At 44.5% G+C, this 12,762-nt stretch overlaps 1 protein-coding gene across 1 annotated transcript in view; it reads left to right on the forward strand.

Moving 5' to 3' along the window:
- SS2 (starch synthase 2) overlaps positions 1–6,203 on the forward strand; it is a 73,894-nt gene extending 67,691 nt beyond the window's left edge. Inside the window, exon 10 of the mRNA XM_087393125.1 lies at positions 5,757–6,203. Coding sequence (XP_087249251.1) covers positions 5,757–5,760 — 4 coding nt within the window. The 3' untranslated portion in view covers positions 5,761–6,203. The remainder of the gene's footprint in view (positions 1–5,756) is intronic.
- The last annotated feature ends 6,559 nt before the right edge of the window (positions 6,204–12,762 follow it).

The following is a 12,762-nucleotide window of genomic DNA, read 5'->3' on the forward strand; positions in this document are numbered from 1 at the left end:
GTGTCTGAACTCCACAGGCACGTGGGCATATGCTACACAACCAAAAACTCTGAAATGGTCTGCTGAAGGCTTTCTCCCATGCCATGCCTCATAGGGAGTGATTGTCTTCAAAGCCTTTGTAGGAGCCCGATTTAAAATATAGTTGGCACACATGAGGCCTTCCAGCCAAAACCTGTGAGGCAACTTCTTACTTGTGAGCATGCATCTATCCATTTCCATGGCGGTGCGATTCTTCCGCTCAGCTTTGCCATTCTGTTGAGGTGTAAGCCTCACTGTAAGCTGATGCATAATGCCTCTTTCTTTAAGAAATTTCTCAAATTCATGAGACATATACTCCTCCCCTTGATCTGTGCGAAGTGTCTGCACCTCGAGTCCTGTCTCATTCTCAACCATAGCCACAAAGTGTCTGAAATGCATAAACACTCCTGATTTTGCCTTGAGACCATAGACCTAAGTGTAGTTGGTGAAGTCATCTATGAATGTAACAAAATAGAGATAACCCCTAAAAGCAGGTGTCCTAATGGGACCGCAGACATCACTGTGAATAAGCTGCAATTCTTTTGTAGCTTTCAATGCACCATCCTTCTTGAAGGGAAGCCTATGCATTTTGCCAAGAATGCAACCTTCACATGCATGAGGAGGAGGCGACTCCAAAGGAGGTAATGCATCAACCATATCATGCCTCTGAGTGTCATTAAGCTGCCATAGCTCATGTGTCCATACCTAGCATGCCATAACTCCGTATTTTGCATCGCAGCAGTGGGAGTGCTAACTGATAATGCAAGATGGGATCTTTTTTCATATAAATCAAGCTGAAAAAGACCCGGATACAAAGTGCCAGACAATCTCAAAGCATATTCATTTTCTTTGTCTCTGATTGCACACTTGTCATCATAAAAAACAACCTGAAACCCTCCTCTATTGAGTGAGGACACTGAAGGCAAATTCTTCTTTATACTTGACACATAGAGTACATATGAAATTCTGAGATCTGTGCCATCAGTGGATGTGAGAATAATGTCTCCCACTCCATACATTGAATAAGAAGAATTATTTGCACAAGTTACCTTCTTCTTGGTGGGTGAAGAATGCAGAGTTACAAACAGATTTTTCTTGCAAGTGATGTGCTTTGAAGCACCACTATCAAAATACCAAGTATGTAGTGTCTCATCAACACTGAAAGAGCATTCATCCTTTGAAGGATCGTAACTGCAAGTCAAAAAAGCATATGGGTCATCATGATTAGTGGCTGTAGTATCTGAACTACCCACTGAAAAATCTGAAGTGCAAGATAGAAAGGCATAGTGCTCTTCAACCAAGTTGGCTGCAACATCTCCTCCATCATGGCAATGTGGACCTGATGCATCTGATACAGCCATACTGGAATCCCTTTTCTTTTCTTTGGCTATGCGCTTCTTGCACTCTCCAATATAATGACCTGGCTTCTTGGAATAATGACAGATGCCCTTCTTTTTCTGCTTGTTTGTATCACCCTGTGCCTTATAAGGAGGCCGTCCAGAATCAGCTTTATGCTGATGTGTGGGCTGATGGGCATGTGGCTTATGCTGCCCTTTACCCTTGGGCTTGAACTTGGAGAGCATAGCATGCTCGCTAGCCTGGGTTGCCATATTTTTGCATGTTTGTTCCTCCTGCAACAGAAGTCCTACCAACTTGTGAAAGGAGAGAGGATTGTTGGCCCCCCTCAATGACAAATTCAGCGAGGTGTGGAAACCGAGATAGCACTCAGGAAGAGAGTTCAGAGTGGTGGAGATCATCTCTGAATCCGGAATGACTTCATCAATGTTCAGCAATTGTTCCTTGAGATCCTGAAGCTTTGTGAGGTGAGAATTCATGGAATCTCCCTCCTCCATATGTGTATGGGAAAGTTCTCGCTTCAGAAAGGAAACCCTGGCATCGTTCCTTGCTGCAAACATACTCTCAAGTATTACCCAAGCTGCCATAGATGTCTTGCATGACCGAATATGAGGTATAATGAACCTCTTGACAGAAAGAGAAATTACTGAAAGAGCTTGTGCATCTCTAGAGTCCCATCTTTTTGGCTCTGGTGTGGGAGCTCCTAGAGCGGCTGCTCCAATCACGTGTGCTGTATTTGTACCTCTACCCCTACCTTCAGCTGTAGGAGTGACAGGTATAGGCGTTGTATCTAGTCTTTCTTCATCTCCATTGACATAATCCCAAAGATTTCTGCCAACCAAGATATTGCGAACCATGAAACTCCACAAGGAGTAGTTGGTGCCATCTAACTTATCCTCCTGTGTGAGAACCCCGAACACCTCATTTGAGTTGTTCTGAGCCATTTTCACCGGATAATCTCAGAAAAAATACAGCAGATAGACCAGGTGAAATCCCTTCTTGGGATATAAAATGCACAAGTAAAGTCTGCAAAGAATAATATGCCCACAGTGACAAATACTGTCACAGCTTGTCAAAGGCTCAAAATGCACCACATTGCTCTGCTCAATGCCGCAAAAATCTGCAAATAGAGTCTGCAAAAAGTGGCAAAAGTCTGCAATTTGACTCGTACTGAGTCCAAAACTGTTTGCAAATATCCAAAATGCCCTTTTACCTACAAAATTGCAACCCAAATGCAAAAGCGCCAATTTCTTGTGGGAAATTGCATACAAAAGAGGGCAAATGATCTGAAAGCCCCAAATGTTGCACAAACTACAAAAGCCCCAAATTTCATTGCAAAATTGCAGTGTAATTGTGAAAGCCCCAATTTCTTGTCAGAAATTGCATCCAAAACAATGGCTCACTGCACAAATGCACTTGTGTGCATATGCAAACAAAAGAGCCCCAAAATGTACTTATAGTACGGAGCTGCAACCTCAAAGAAGCACCTTGAAGTCGGGAACAAAAGTTTACAGACAACTACACGAATAGTTGTACGGTCGACAGTGTATGGATGCCAGTGTATGGATGGCTTTGTACGGATTCCTGTGTACGGACAAAATGTACGGATTCCTGAGTACATTGTGTATGGACAGCAACGCAAGAGCAGCGCACGGATGACAAGCTGTAGTACGGAAGTCTGTACGTTGTACGACGACTGTACGGCACATGATAGTATGGGCTGTACGGACGGGATTTGCGAGCAGGGAGCTTGGAGTAGGGAGAGCTTGCGGGCAAGGAGCAGGGAGCAGGGCAAGGAACTAGGAGCAGGGTCTTGCTGCTCTGATACCAAATGTTAGAAAACAGACTGTGAGAGAAAGAGAGCTGAATGTAGTGCTTGCAATAGAAGAAGTGAGTAATACAAGAAGTGGGATAGGTTTTGTCTAAGTGACAAAACCTTATCCTTCACTAAACCGTAGTGAGTGAACTCATTGTGGTTAGGGGGAAAGACCTCTAAAGGAGGGAAAAGTTCCCCTAACCTACTTATTACATTACATTGGTCACTGCTAAATTATAATAATAATTCTAACAAAGATGTCACCATCTATAGGGCCAGCTCTAGGGATGATATTTGTAAAGAGCTGCTAGAAGCTAAGCAAGGTTGCGCACTCACCTTTGAACCAATGTACAGTCTTCTTAGGAATCTCAACCTCCTTGATATCTTGGGTCATCAAGTCCAATGAGATCTATAGTACTACCAAATCTATGGCAAAGTCCTCACACTGAGATGTGGCCACGTAGGCTTTCAGTCATTGGAAGGCCTTGTTCATCACCTTCCCATCATCTCCATCCATTGGATACTTGTGACCTTGAATGTGCATGGGTTTCGTGGCTGTGCACATAAGCAACCACAGTCCTTGATCCCGTCAGGAGTTGTAATGAACCCCTGCACGGTCAGGAGTATTCGTTCTCAGCTCAGATATCCACCAACAAAGCCGCATTCTTCTAGGAAGGGACCCAGTCACCTGGTCCTCGATAGTGAAACAGAGTTGGGTTTCTTTCATCAGGCCCTTGCCCAAGGTTGGATTTGCTGGATCCCGAAAGGGGCGGACCAAGTAGACATTCGTCAGTGGCTCCCAATCACATTACTGGATATCACGTACAAGATCCTAGCCAAGCTCTTGGGTTTGCAGCTTTGCCCCCACCTCCCCATTATCATCCATGACACTCATACAGGTTTTGTTTAATAGAGGAGGATCCTAGACAACTTTTTCACTATTTTGGAGGCCATCGATTGGCCATAGAGTCCCAGCCTCTCTCTATCCTCTTGTTGGATTTAGAGAAGGCTTATGACCTAGCCCCTTTCCTTTGTCTTTTTGTGGCAGAGGCACAGGGGTGTCTATGCTCACCAATGATTTGCATCAGACTTTCAAATTAACATAGTTAGTCTGTCTGTGTGCAAGATTGATCTACCCTGAAGCAAACTGTCATAAGGGTCTTCTGGGTCTTAGAAGCCTGCTCAAAGAAGTGCTTAGATTGACGGATGTGGATGCAATACCTTACATTTATTTCTATGGAATTTGATGTGCATGCATGCAATCCCTGAAGAAATCTAAGGGGCTTCTTGGCTGCACATAAGGAACTTGTTTGCCTGTGCAGATAAGAGAATTTAGAAATTTTAAAACTTGTCACGCTGTCTTCACACCAGCTTCTGTCATGCACTATCATCTTGTGACTCTTTCATCAGTTGTGTTCTCATAACCCCAATTGCATATGCTTTGATACCACTATAACATGTCACAACTCTGGCATTAGGTGAGCAGACTGTCTTTGTCCTCTCAGCCATGTTGTGTGTGCCAGCCATGTGGCTGCTAGCTCACATTTCTTAACTCCATGGGCTATTTTTTCAAACCCTGGGTTTAAGTAAACCTTCCATTAAGGATTCTTGTCCCTAGGGGCCCTCTTAGCCCCATAGGTTAAGCCCATGGTTCACTGCTCCTATAACCCCGGGTATCATCACCATGACTTTGTAATAGGTGACATAACAGATGGTCTAGCAAAGAGAGGGTCTAGCAAAGAGAGGGATGAATTGGGGGGATGTGTCGGCTGGAGCCAGTATAGAGAAAGGCTCGATCTTTGTATTTCCATTGGTTCCAGCTCGTTCAAAGAAATGCAACCCCTGAAGCAAATTTCTTGAAATCTGAAGGGGCTTCTTGGCTACACAAGGAATTTGTTTGCCAGTACAAATGAGAGAATTTTTAAAACTTGTCATGCTGTCTTCACATCCACTTCTATTGTCTTGTGACTCTTCCATCAGTTGCTTCTCATAACCCCAATCGTGTGTGCTTTGATACTACTGTAACATGTCACAACTCTGGCATCAGATGAGCACCATGTGCGTTTGTCCTCACAGCCATCTTGTGTGTGCCAGCACAGTGGCCGCTAGCTGAAGTCCCCCAACTCCATGGGTTATTTTTTCAAACCCTGGGTTTGGGTAAACGTTGTATTAAAGATGCTTGTCCCTAGGGGCTTTCTTAGCCCCATGGTTCACTGCTGCTATGACCCCAGTTTGTAGGGCATGTTACCCTCATTATGTGGTATTGTCACGATCACCTTGTAATAGGTGATGTAACAGGCCGAAGGTGACAGGTGGTCCACAGAGGTGAGGGACGAATTGGGGGATGTGTCTTCAGGAGCCATAGTATAGAGGAAAGGCTTGATCTTTGTCTTTCCATTGGTTGCAGCTCGTTCCAAAAAATGAAATACATGTAACAGAAAGGAATGTTCACTACGTAAGGGACTTGCTTTGATTTTGCTTTTTCCTTGTCTTGGATTAGACGAGGAATTTGGATTTCGGTTGGACAAAGTCATTAAACCTATTTTATCTGGTGAATTTGATGCAGGTGACTGAGGTCATGTAAGATATGTGGAGAGATGCCAATCTTCAACAACCAATGACGGCTATGGTCTTTGATGAAGCAGGCTTGGTGGGGATTAAGGCAGTTTGACGAGCATTGAAAATATGACAATTTAAATATCAAGAAAACGCTTTTCTGAAGTGCACATGTAGTTCTTAACTCCATACCATATTGTGCTCCATGATATAGGAGTTGTCCTAGTTGTGTTCAAATTTCTTGATATATAAAGTTGTACTGCTGGTATTCAGACACTACACGATGGTGATGTCTTTCCAATATATGTGCTCTCTTGAGGCGGGGTACTGTACCTTAGTTCTATCTCCTTATTAACCTCAACGCTTATGTGAAAAACAAGCAGCCCCTGTTAGAGAGACAGAGTTAAACATCGAGCTCTCATAAAGCAGGTGATAAATGTGAATTTCTTACTGAAACTCCTCTTAGTATAGCTTAGACTTATTTTTATGATGCATGTGTTTGTTATAATTTTGTGAGTCGGGGGTGTAATTTCTGTAACAATCTTTAAGAACGCAGTCTCTCCTTTCGCAGCAATGTACATGGAAAATATTCTTCTACTGTTCATAGAATTCTCTCCATAGATGATGATCATATGAGAAGATATGTGTAGGGTTTCCATGGATGTTGATGATCTTCCTCTCCCTTTTGAATGAATGTGCTCTACCGCACACAATAGTATGTGCTCCCTGCTTGTCGAGCTCAAGCTAGCCCCCCCTTCTGCCACTGTCTTCCTTGCCTTCCCTGCCCCTACTCCAGCCCCTTCTGCTTTATCTTTGACCTCTCCTTCCTCTCCCATGTGGTTCTGTAGAAGCCTGGTAACGGGCTGCTCCCTCTTCCCTGCTTTTCTTCTCCCCTCCTCTTTCCAGCCCTTCTTCTGCCTGGATTTGCCAGGCCTTTCCTCTCCTTCCTCTTCCCCTTCCTGCCCCCTTCGACCTTGTTTTCACCAGCCGATGCTCCATTTGCGTCTGCCCTCTTCTGCCTCTTCCCTTTTCTGGCTGTGCCGTCACCTATCACAGTCATTTATGGGCTGTGTTGTTTGTAAGACTTCTTGGCCCACAAGCTGTGTTAGACAGCCCGGCTGTGCCGTCACCTATCACAGTCATTTATGGGCTGTGTTGTTTGTAAGACTTCTTGGCCCACAAGCTGTGTTAGACAGCCCGTTTGGGCGGTTTGCCCCTTGAGGGCTGCTCCTTGGGCCCAACAAGGGAATCCTTTTCCCTCATCCTTACCTCTCCTTCCCGTCCTTTTGGCAGCCCCCCCTCTCTCTCTCTCTCTCTCTCTCTCTCTCTCTCTCTCTCTTTCTCTCCCTCTCTCTCTCTCCATTCCCGTTCTCCTTCCTTTCAATTCTCCCTCTTGCCTTTTCCCCATTCCTTTCTTCTTCCTTCCCCTCTCTTTCCCCTTCCTTTCTTGCGGAGGTAGTTGTTCGTGCCTTCGGGTTCTCTAGTAGGTAAGGTCACCCTTTTGGATCTGGCGAAAGGAGCTCAACCTAAGATAAGAAGCAGGGTGATCATGCAGTATAGGAGCTCAACAACAGAGCAATCATTGGACGTCTCATGGGTCTTAAAGCTTGTTGTCCAGAAAACGATTGGAGCCTATCTAAAGGGAATTGCTTCAACTATTGGAGGTGGCAAGGCTTCTAAGCTAGTGCCACCATTGTAGGGAACTTGGCCATAGAACAAGTTTGCTCAACTTAATATTTTCTGTCCATTTGGGGAGAGGCACTGCTACAACATTAGGAGCCATCTCAGTCTCCCATTGTCCAAACCCCCGCTGGTGCAGGGTATGCCTTCATAGGTTCCCTAGCATGGCTTGGGTGCCAGCCTGGAACCGGGAAAAATGGCACTAAGCCAAGGTAAGTGCAAAGTGGAGAGCCAAACCTTGGCAACACTGAACAGGCAAGGAAGAGTTGGGTACACCTATGGAGACGAAAGCCTCCCCTAAGGACTAGGGCAGGCAGCAGGGTGAGGAGTCCTCTATGGAGTGCTTTATGTTGCCTCTAGTGGGACCATAAGTATCGGATCTTGCTTCATCGTAGGTAGTTCTTGATCCCACAACGACAGGAGTTCTTGCTCCACTGTTGACAGATCCTTAGTCCCCATATGCTCCACAGCAACTAGCAAGCTAGCTTGGCTGAGGTCTTCTTTACAACATTTTAGCATCTTTGGGACGAGGCTCTTCCTCGTCCACTCCCATGGAGCCTGTTGTCCCCTTGCTTGTTAGCCCAACTGTGTTGTAGGGCCCTCCCCCTTCTCCTCCTTGGTTCCCCCAACCAAGAGCTTGAGGTAGACTCACATATTAGGAAAGAGAGTGGGAGAGGTTGCTTGCGTAGGTCAATGCTCCCCGCACACTAAAGCACAAAGAGAGAGCCCAGGAATCATACAGTGGTAAATTCAAATCCAACTTTACTTCTGTGATGTGTACTATGTAGATGTGCAGACAGTAAACCAACAAGGCACAAGAGACATGTAGAAACAGAAATATATCTGTCCATGTTGACCACATAATATACAAAATGTGTGTCTAGTGTATCACTCTCTATCAGCAAAAGCAATGTGGACCCCTTTTCAGTCAAAACCTGTTCTCCTGCCTCCTTGTTGCACCTCAAAACACTTGGCCTGTGTTGCTCCCCTGGAGCTTATGTGGGCCTCGTATGTGTGCCGCCCCACAAACACACCTTCCTGGACAGCCTATCGTAAGGTAGTGCTTATGATGGATGCTTGACCTTCTTGCTGCTCTGATGACAGCCACTTCTGAGACACAAGTTGCTCCCTGATCACGTCTTCCTTTACTGGTGTGAAGGCAGCCCTTGATGAAGACACTTGTTGTTCTATCTTTGCTGTAGACAGCCAACTCCTTTGCTGCACCAGATAGTCCCTGCTTGGCTCCCTGAGGCAGGCTGATCTGCCCAAAGTCTGGGCTAACTGAATGGATAGAATGAGCCCCTGAAGGGCTTCTTTTATAGGGCTGGAGGAACCCTAGTCTGGTCTGTTTTGTTACAGACTGGGTCGACCCAGTCTAGTCTTTTCCCTACCAGCTGACCCTGTATAGGCCAATTCATAGGCCGCAGACTGCTCATGGTGTCTTCCCGCCTCTCTGCAGATCCATCTCCAGCCAGTCTGCACCTGTTCGAGAGCCTTTCAATGCCCATAGACCTGCTCCATCTGTCCGGACCCTGATCCGTACTATTCCTGTTGATTCTCCCACTCTAGGCCACCTGCTGCTGCTCCAGATACTGCTCAGCCAGGCCACGTGACCCAATGCCTCTGCTGCACCTATGGTCTGGTGCTGTCCTGACTCCAACCATCACTTTTACTGCCCTGTTCAGTTCTGCACTATTGCACGGTACTTTGGTGCTCTCTATGACAGGCAGGTGTGGTCCCTTCTGCGCCCATGTGGAAGCCCTGATTTCTCCTTCTACTTTATGTCTTGCTGCCCATGTGGCAGCCTAGTATTTCTTGTTAGATCTGCCCGTGTGGCAGACTCACTCTCTGCCTACATGGCATCTAACCTATGGCAATACACCTTCCTCATGCTTGCCTCATTTGGGGGTTCAAAAATGGAGAGGTGACCACCTAAACTCCAACACTCCCTCGCTGACACATCATCGGCTAACCCCAACTTGTCGATGCATATTGTCCATTGGCTCCCATGGAGAAGCCACCCGAAACAATTCAGAGTTGTCGTTCTTCCTTGGTCTTTTAGCCAGCAGCTCCTGCTCCTCCACTTCCAGTCCTGCACAAGAGAATCATTCTGGTACACAGGTCAATCTTGGCAATACCACAGGCCACCATTTAAGTCATGAGCCCGCAGTGATCCTGAGCAATTCTAAGGCCAACATCCCCCTCACAGTAAGTGAACAGCCTGGAGTTTTTCAAGCATCACGCTCTGGAGGTATGTTTCAATGTGTCCTTCCTCTGGCAAGTTTCGCATCTAAGTCACCTAAGCAATGAGACCCTAGTGGATGTTTGAAGAAGCACTAACACTTCCTCTTCTGCCTTCCAGGAAGACACACACCTTTCAATCTCTCATAATCTGAGAAACATAAAGAACAGAATCTTCCGAAAGCATGCTGTTAAGGTTTGACTGAATATACAATGAATGCACATACTAGTAGATCCACCTTTCTTTGCTTTCTTTGAAAACAAGCCATGTACCTCATGGAGGCACCCACAGCTTCCCTGTGTTATCCTTTTCTGCTCTCTTCAGTGCCCCAGCTTTTGAATCCAAAGGTCTTTCCAAAGAGACTTCCCTCATGTCAATGATACCAGCTCCACACACTCAAAGCAACCTGAGCACTCCTTGTTCTTCTTCACCTCCACCACAAAGGTTGTTGATTCCTCTTCAGACCACCTTTCAATATCATACATACATATTGGAACACCAAGGTATGCATACTTTCACTCAGTAACACATGGAGATGTCATCAAGGAAAGTTCTTCACTGGTTACCACATTTGCTATCATCTTTGTCTCTCCTGATTCTTGACTGGACTCCTTTTGATCTGCCTTCCTTTTCCTGCAGTCCTTTGCAAAGTGTCCTGATAGATCACAGTAGAATCACTTCATTGGGTGCTCTCTCTTTTTCTCGTTTGCACCATCGGAAGCATCCCTGTCATCCTTAGATTTGTCATTCTTCTCGGGCTTGTTTGTTGGGCTTGCCATTCCTTGTGCCTTTGCTCTTGTTCAAATATTAAAGGTGTTATCATTGGATCCTTCATGTTTCTTCTCTTGCCTTCCTCTTGCCGTAGCAAAGGCACTAGTTGCTCAAAACTTACCATGCCGACCGTTGCCTTGCAATCATAGTCATGATGAAACTCTTGTATTTTCTTTGGAGCATGCCAAGTAAGAGCCTCTAGTTGAAGCCGTCGTCTAACCAACACACTATTTTTTTAGTGAAAACTTTTGATTGATTATATTACAAGAGTAGCAACCTCAAAACAAGGCGGCCAAAAGTACATTAATTGAAAATCTCAGTGTATGCTAAATATATATGCAGTGTGTTTGCAAGCAATGAAAGAAGGATTGTTGCAGAGAACGCTTAAAAAATAAAAATAAGAAAAATATGGGATCAGTAAAGGCTTTATAGTTCTTGTCTGTCCATAAAGTCCGGAGTGCCTAATAGCGAACCCAAACAACGAAAAGATGAAACTCTGGTTTGGGTGGATGAAAACCAAAGAGCCAGAAAAACTTCCCAAACAGACTACTCGGGAATTTGGCTTGTAGGTGAAAATCTTTGGTGTTCCAAAGATGGTAGAAAAAGTATCAGATTGCTTTCAGTGCGTCAACTTTGTTCTCCTAAGATGCATGGCGGTTTGAACATCATGAATATCCAAGTGCAAATCCTTGCTCACAGGGAAAAAATGTTGCTGCAATTTTTGCAAAGGTGATCAACGTCGGGCTCTTATGATTAGATCTCTAGTTACACATATCAGTATTGCTGCCTTTGGTAACTGGCAAATCATTTATTGGGATTTCTTATTTGGTTGCATCGATCGCACTTTGCCCTGGTTGCCCTTTGGTCTCCAGTTTGCTTCTTGATTGGAAGCACGTCCTCTCTCATCAAGAAGGGAATGGTCGACAATCTTTGCTGGGGAATTCTTTGCGAGTTGAAAGCATTCACTGGTTGACAGTTTTTCAGTCTCCACTGGCTTTACAGGAACCTCGCCATTTCTTTTTTATTTCTTTTAAGGACATCACTTATATTGTTGATGTTATTCAGGATAATGTCTCTATGCTATCTTTTTCTGTGGCAGCTACACGGTATGGCTTGGGCTCTCAATATCGTGCTTTATGGCAACAAGTTACTCATATACTTTCGCCTTTTGTTCCGATTCCTCCTCTGTAACTTCAGGACAGGTTGGAGGATTGGACTTAGACTTCTCCAGGACCCTCTTCTCGCCATTTGAGGCTCTCTTAGATTACGGTGTCTGCATTGTATAAAATCCTTTTGCCTCAACCTTGGGTTTCTGAGAAAGGTAATTCTATTTGGCGAATGCACTGCACAACCAAGTGGTAGAGAAAGAGATTAAAGCAGCTTTGGGCTTACCAAACTCCTCTTCGGCAACAGGTTTTCTTCTGGCGAGTGTCGCCTCCATTTCTTACGCATTCTTGAGCACTTATGTCTTTTTAGGACACAACTGACACTTATATACATCGAAAGATGGGCTATATGTTTGCTAATCGGGATCCTGTCGCTATTGCCTTCATCAATAAAGAGGTTATAAAATTAAAAGAAGCTAGTAAAGATGAATTGACATTGTATCATGCTTATACAAATACTAGAACACGACCCTATCTTCCCCGAAAATCCAAAAATTTGATAAACTAAGACTCCACTAGTTTTGACCTTACTTGGGATTGTCTCTTCCATGGGCTAATAAGACACCCTTTTGGTATACCTAGTGTGTAGCATCCCTCAGTGCAACTTGCACCTTTTTAAATAAAAAATTCTTTTTGGATTTGCATAATGGTCAAGTTGCATGTGTTGCCTTGTAGGTATCTAATTGCGATTTGATATTTTAATGAGTTCCTAACATAGTGACATAGTCAATTGGTTCATGCCTTCTCTATGGAAGGCTAGATGAATGTGTTTTAATACATTTTTTCTTTTTATTGTCCTTCTTTTTGTTTGCTAAAAGCTAGTGTTGCCTCCTCCATGGAAGGCTAGGTCTTTGCTTAATTTGACACAATTGATTGTTTCATGCCTTCTTTATGGAAGGCTAGATGATTGTGTTTTAATGTTGTTTTTTTTCCTTCTATTGTCTTTCTTTGGCTAAAGCTAATGTTGCCTCCGCCATGGAACGCTAGGTCTTTGCTTAATTTTATGAACTAGATGCTTGCTACATGGAAGGCTTAATAATCTATTATGCCTTCTTGATGGCAGGCTAGGTTTTTGAAAGAAAGTAATAATCTTATAGAATGTGAGAACATCCTCTGCTTGAACTATTCATATATACCAACTCAGTTATGACACAATG

Source organism: Dipteris shenzhenensis, chromosome 22 (genome assembly GCF_047967505.1).
Source record: "Dipteris shenzhenensis isolate YYH24624 ecotype China chromosome 22, Dip_SZ_1.0, whole genome shotgun sequence".
Classification (NCBI taxonomy): domain Eukaryota; kingdom Viridiplantae; phylum Streptophyta; class Polypodiopsida; order Gleicheniales; family Dipteridaceae; genus Dipteris; species Dipteris shenzhenensis.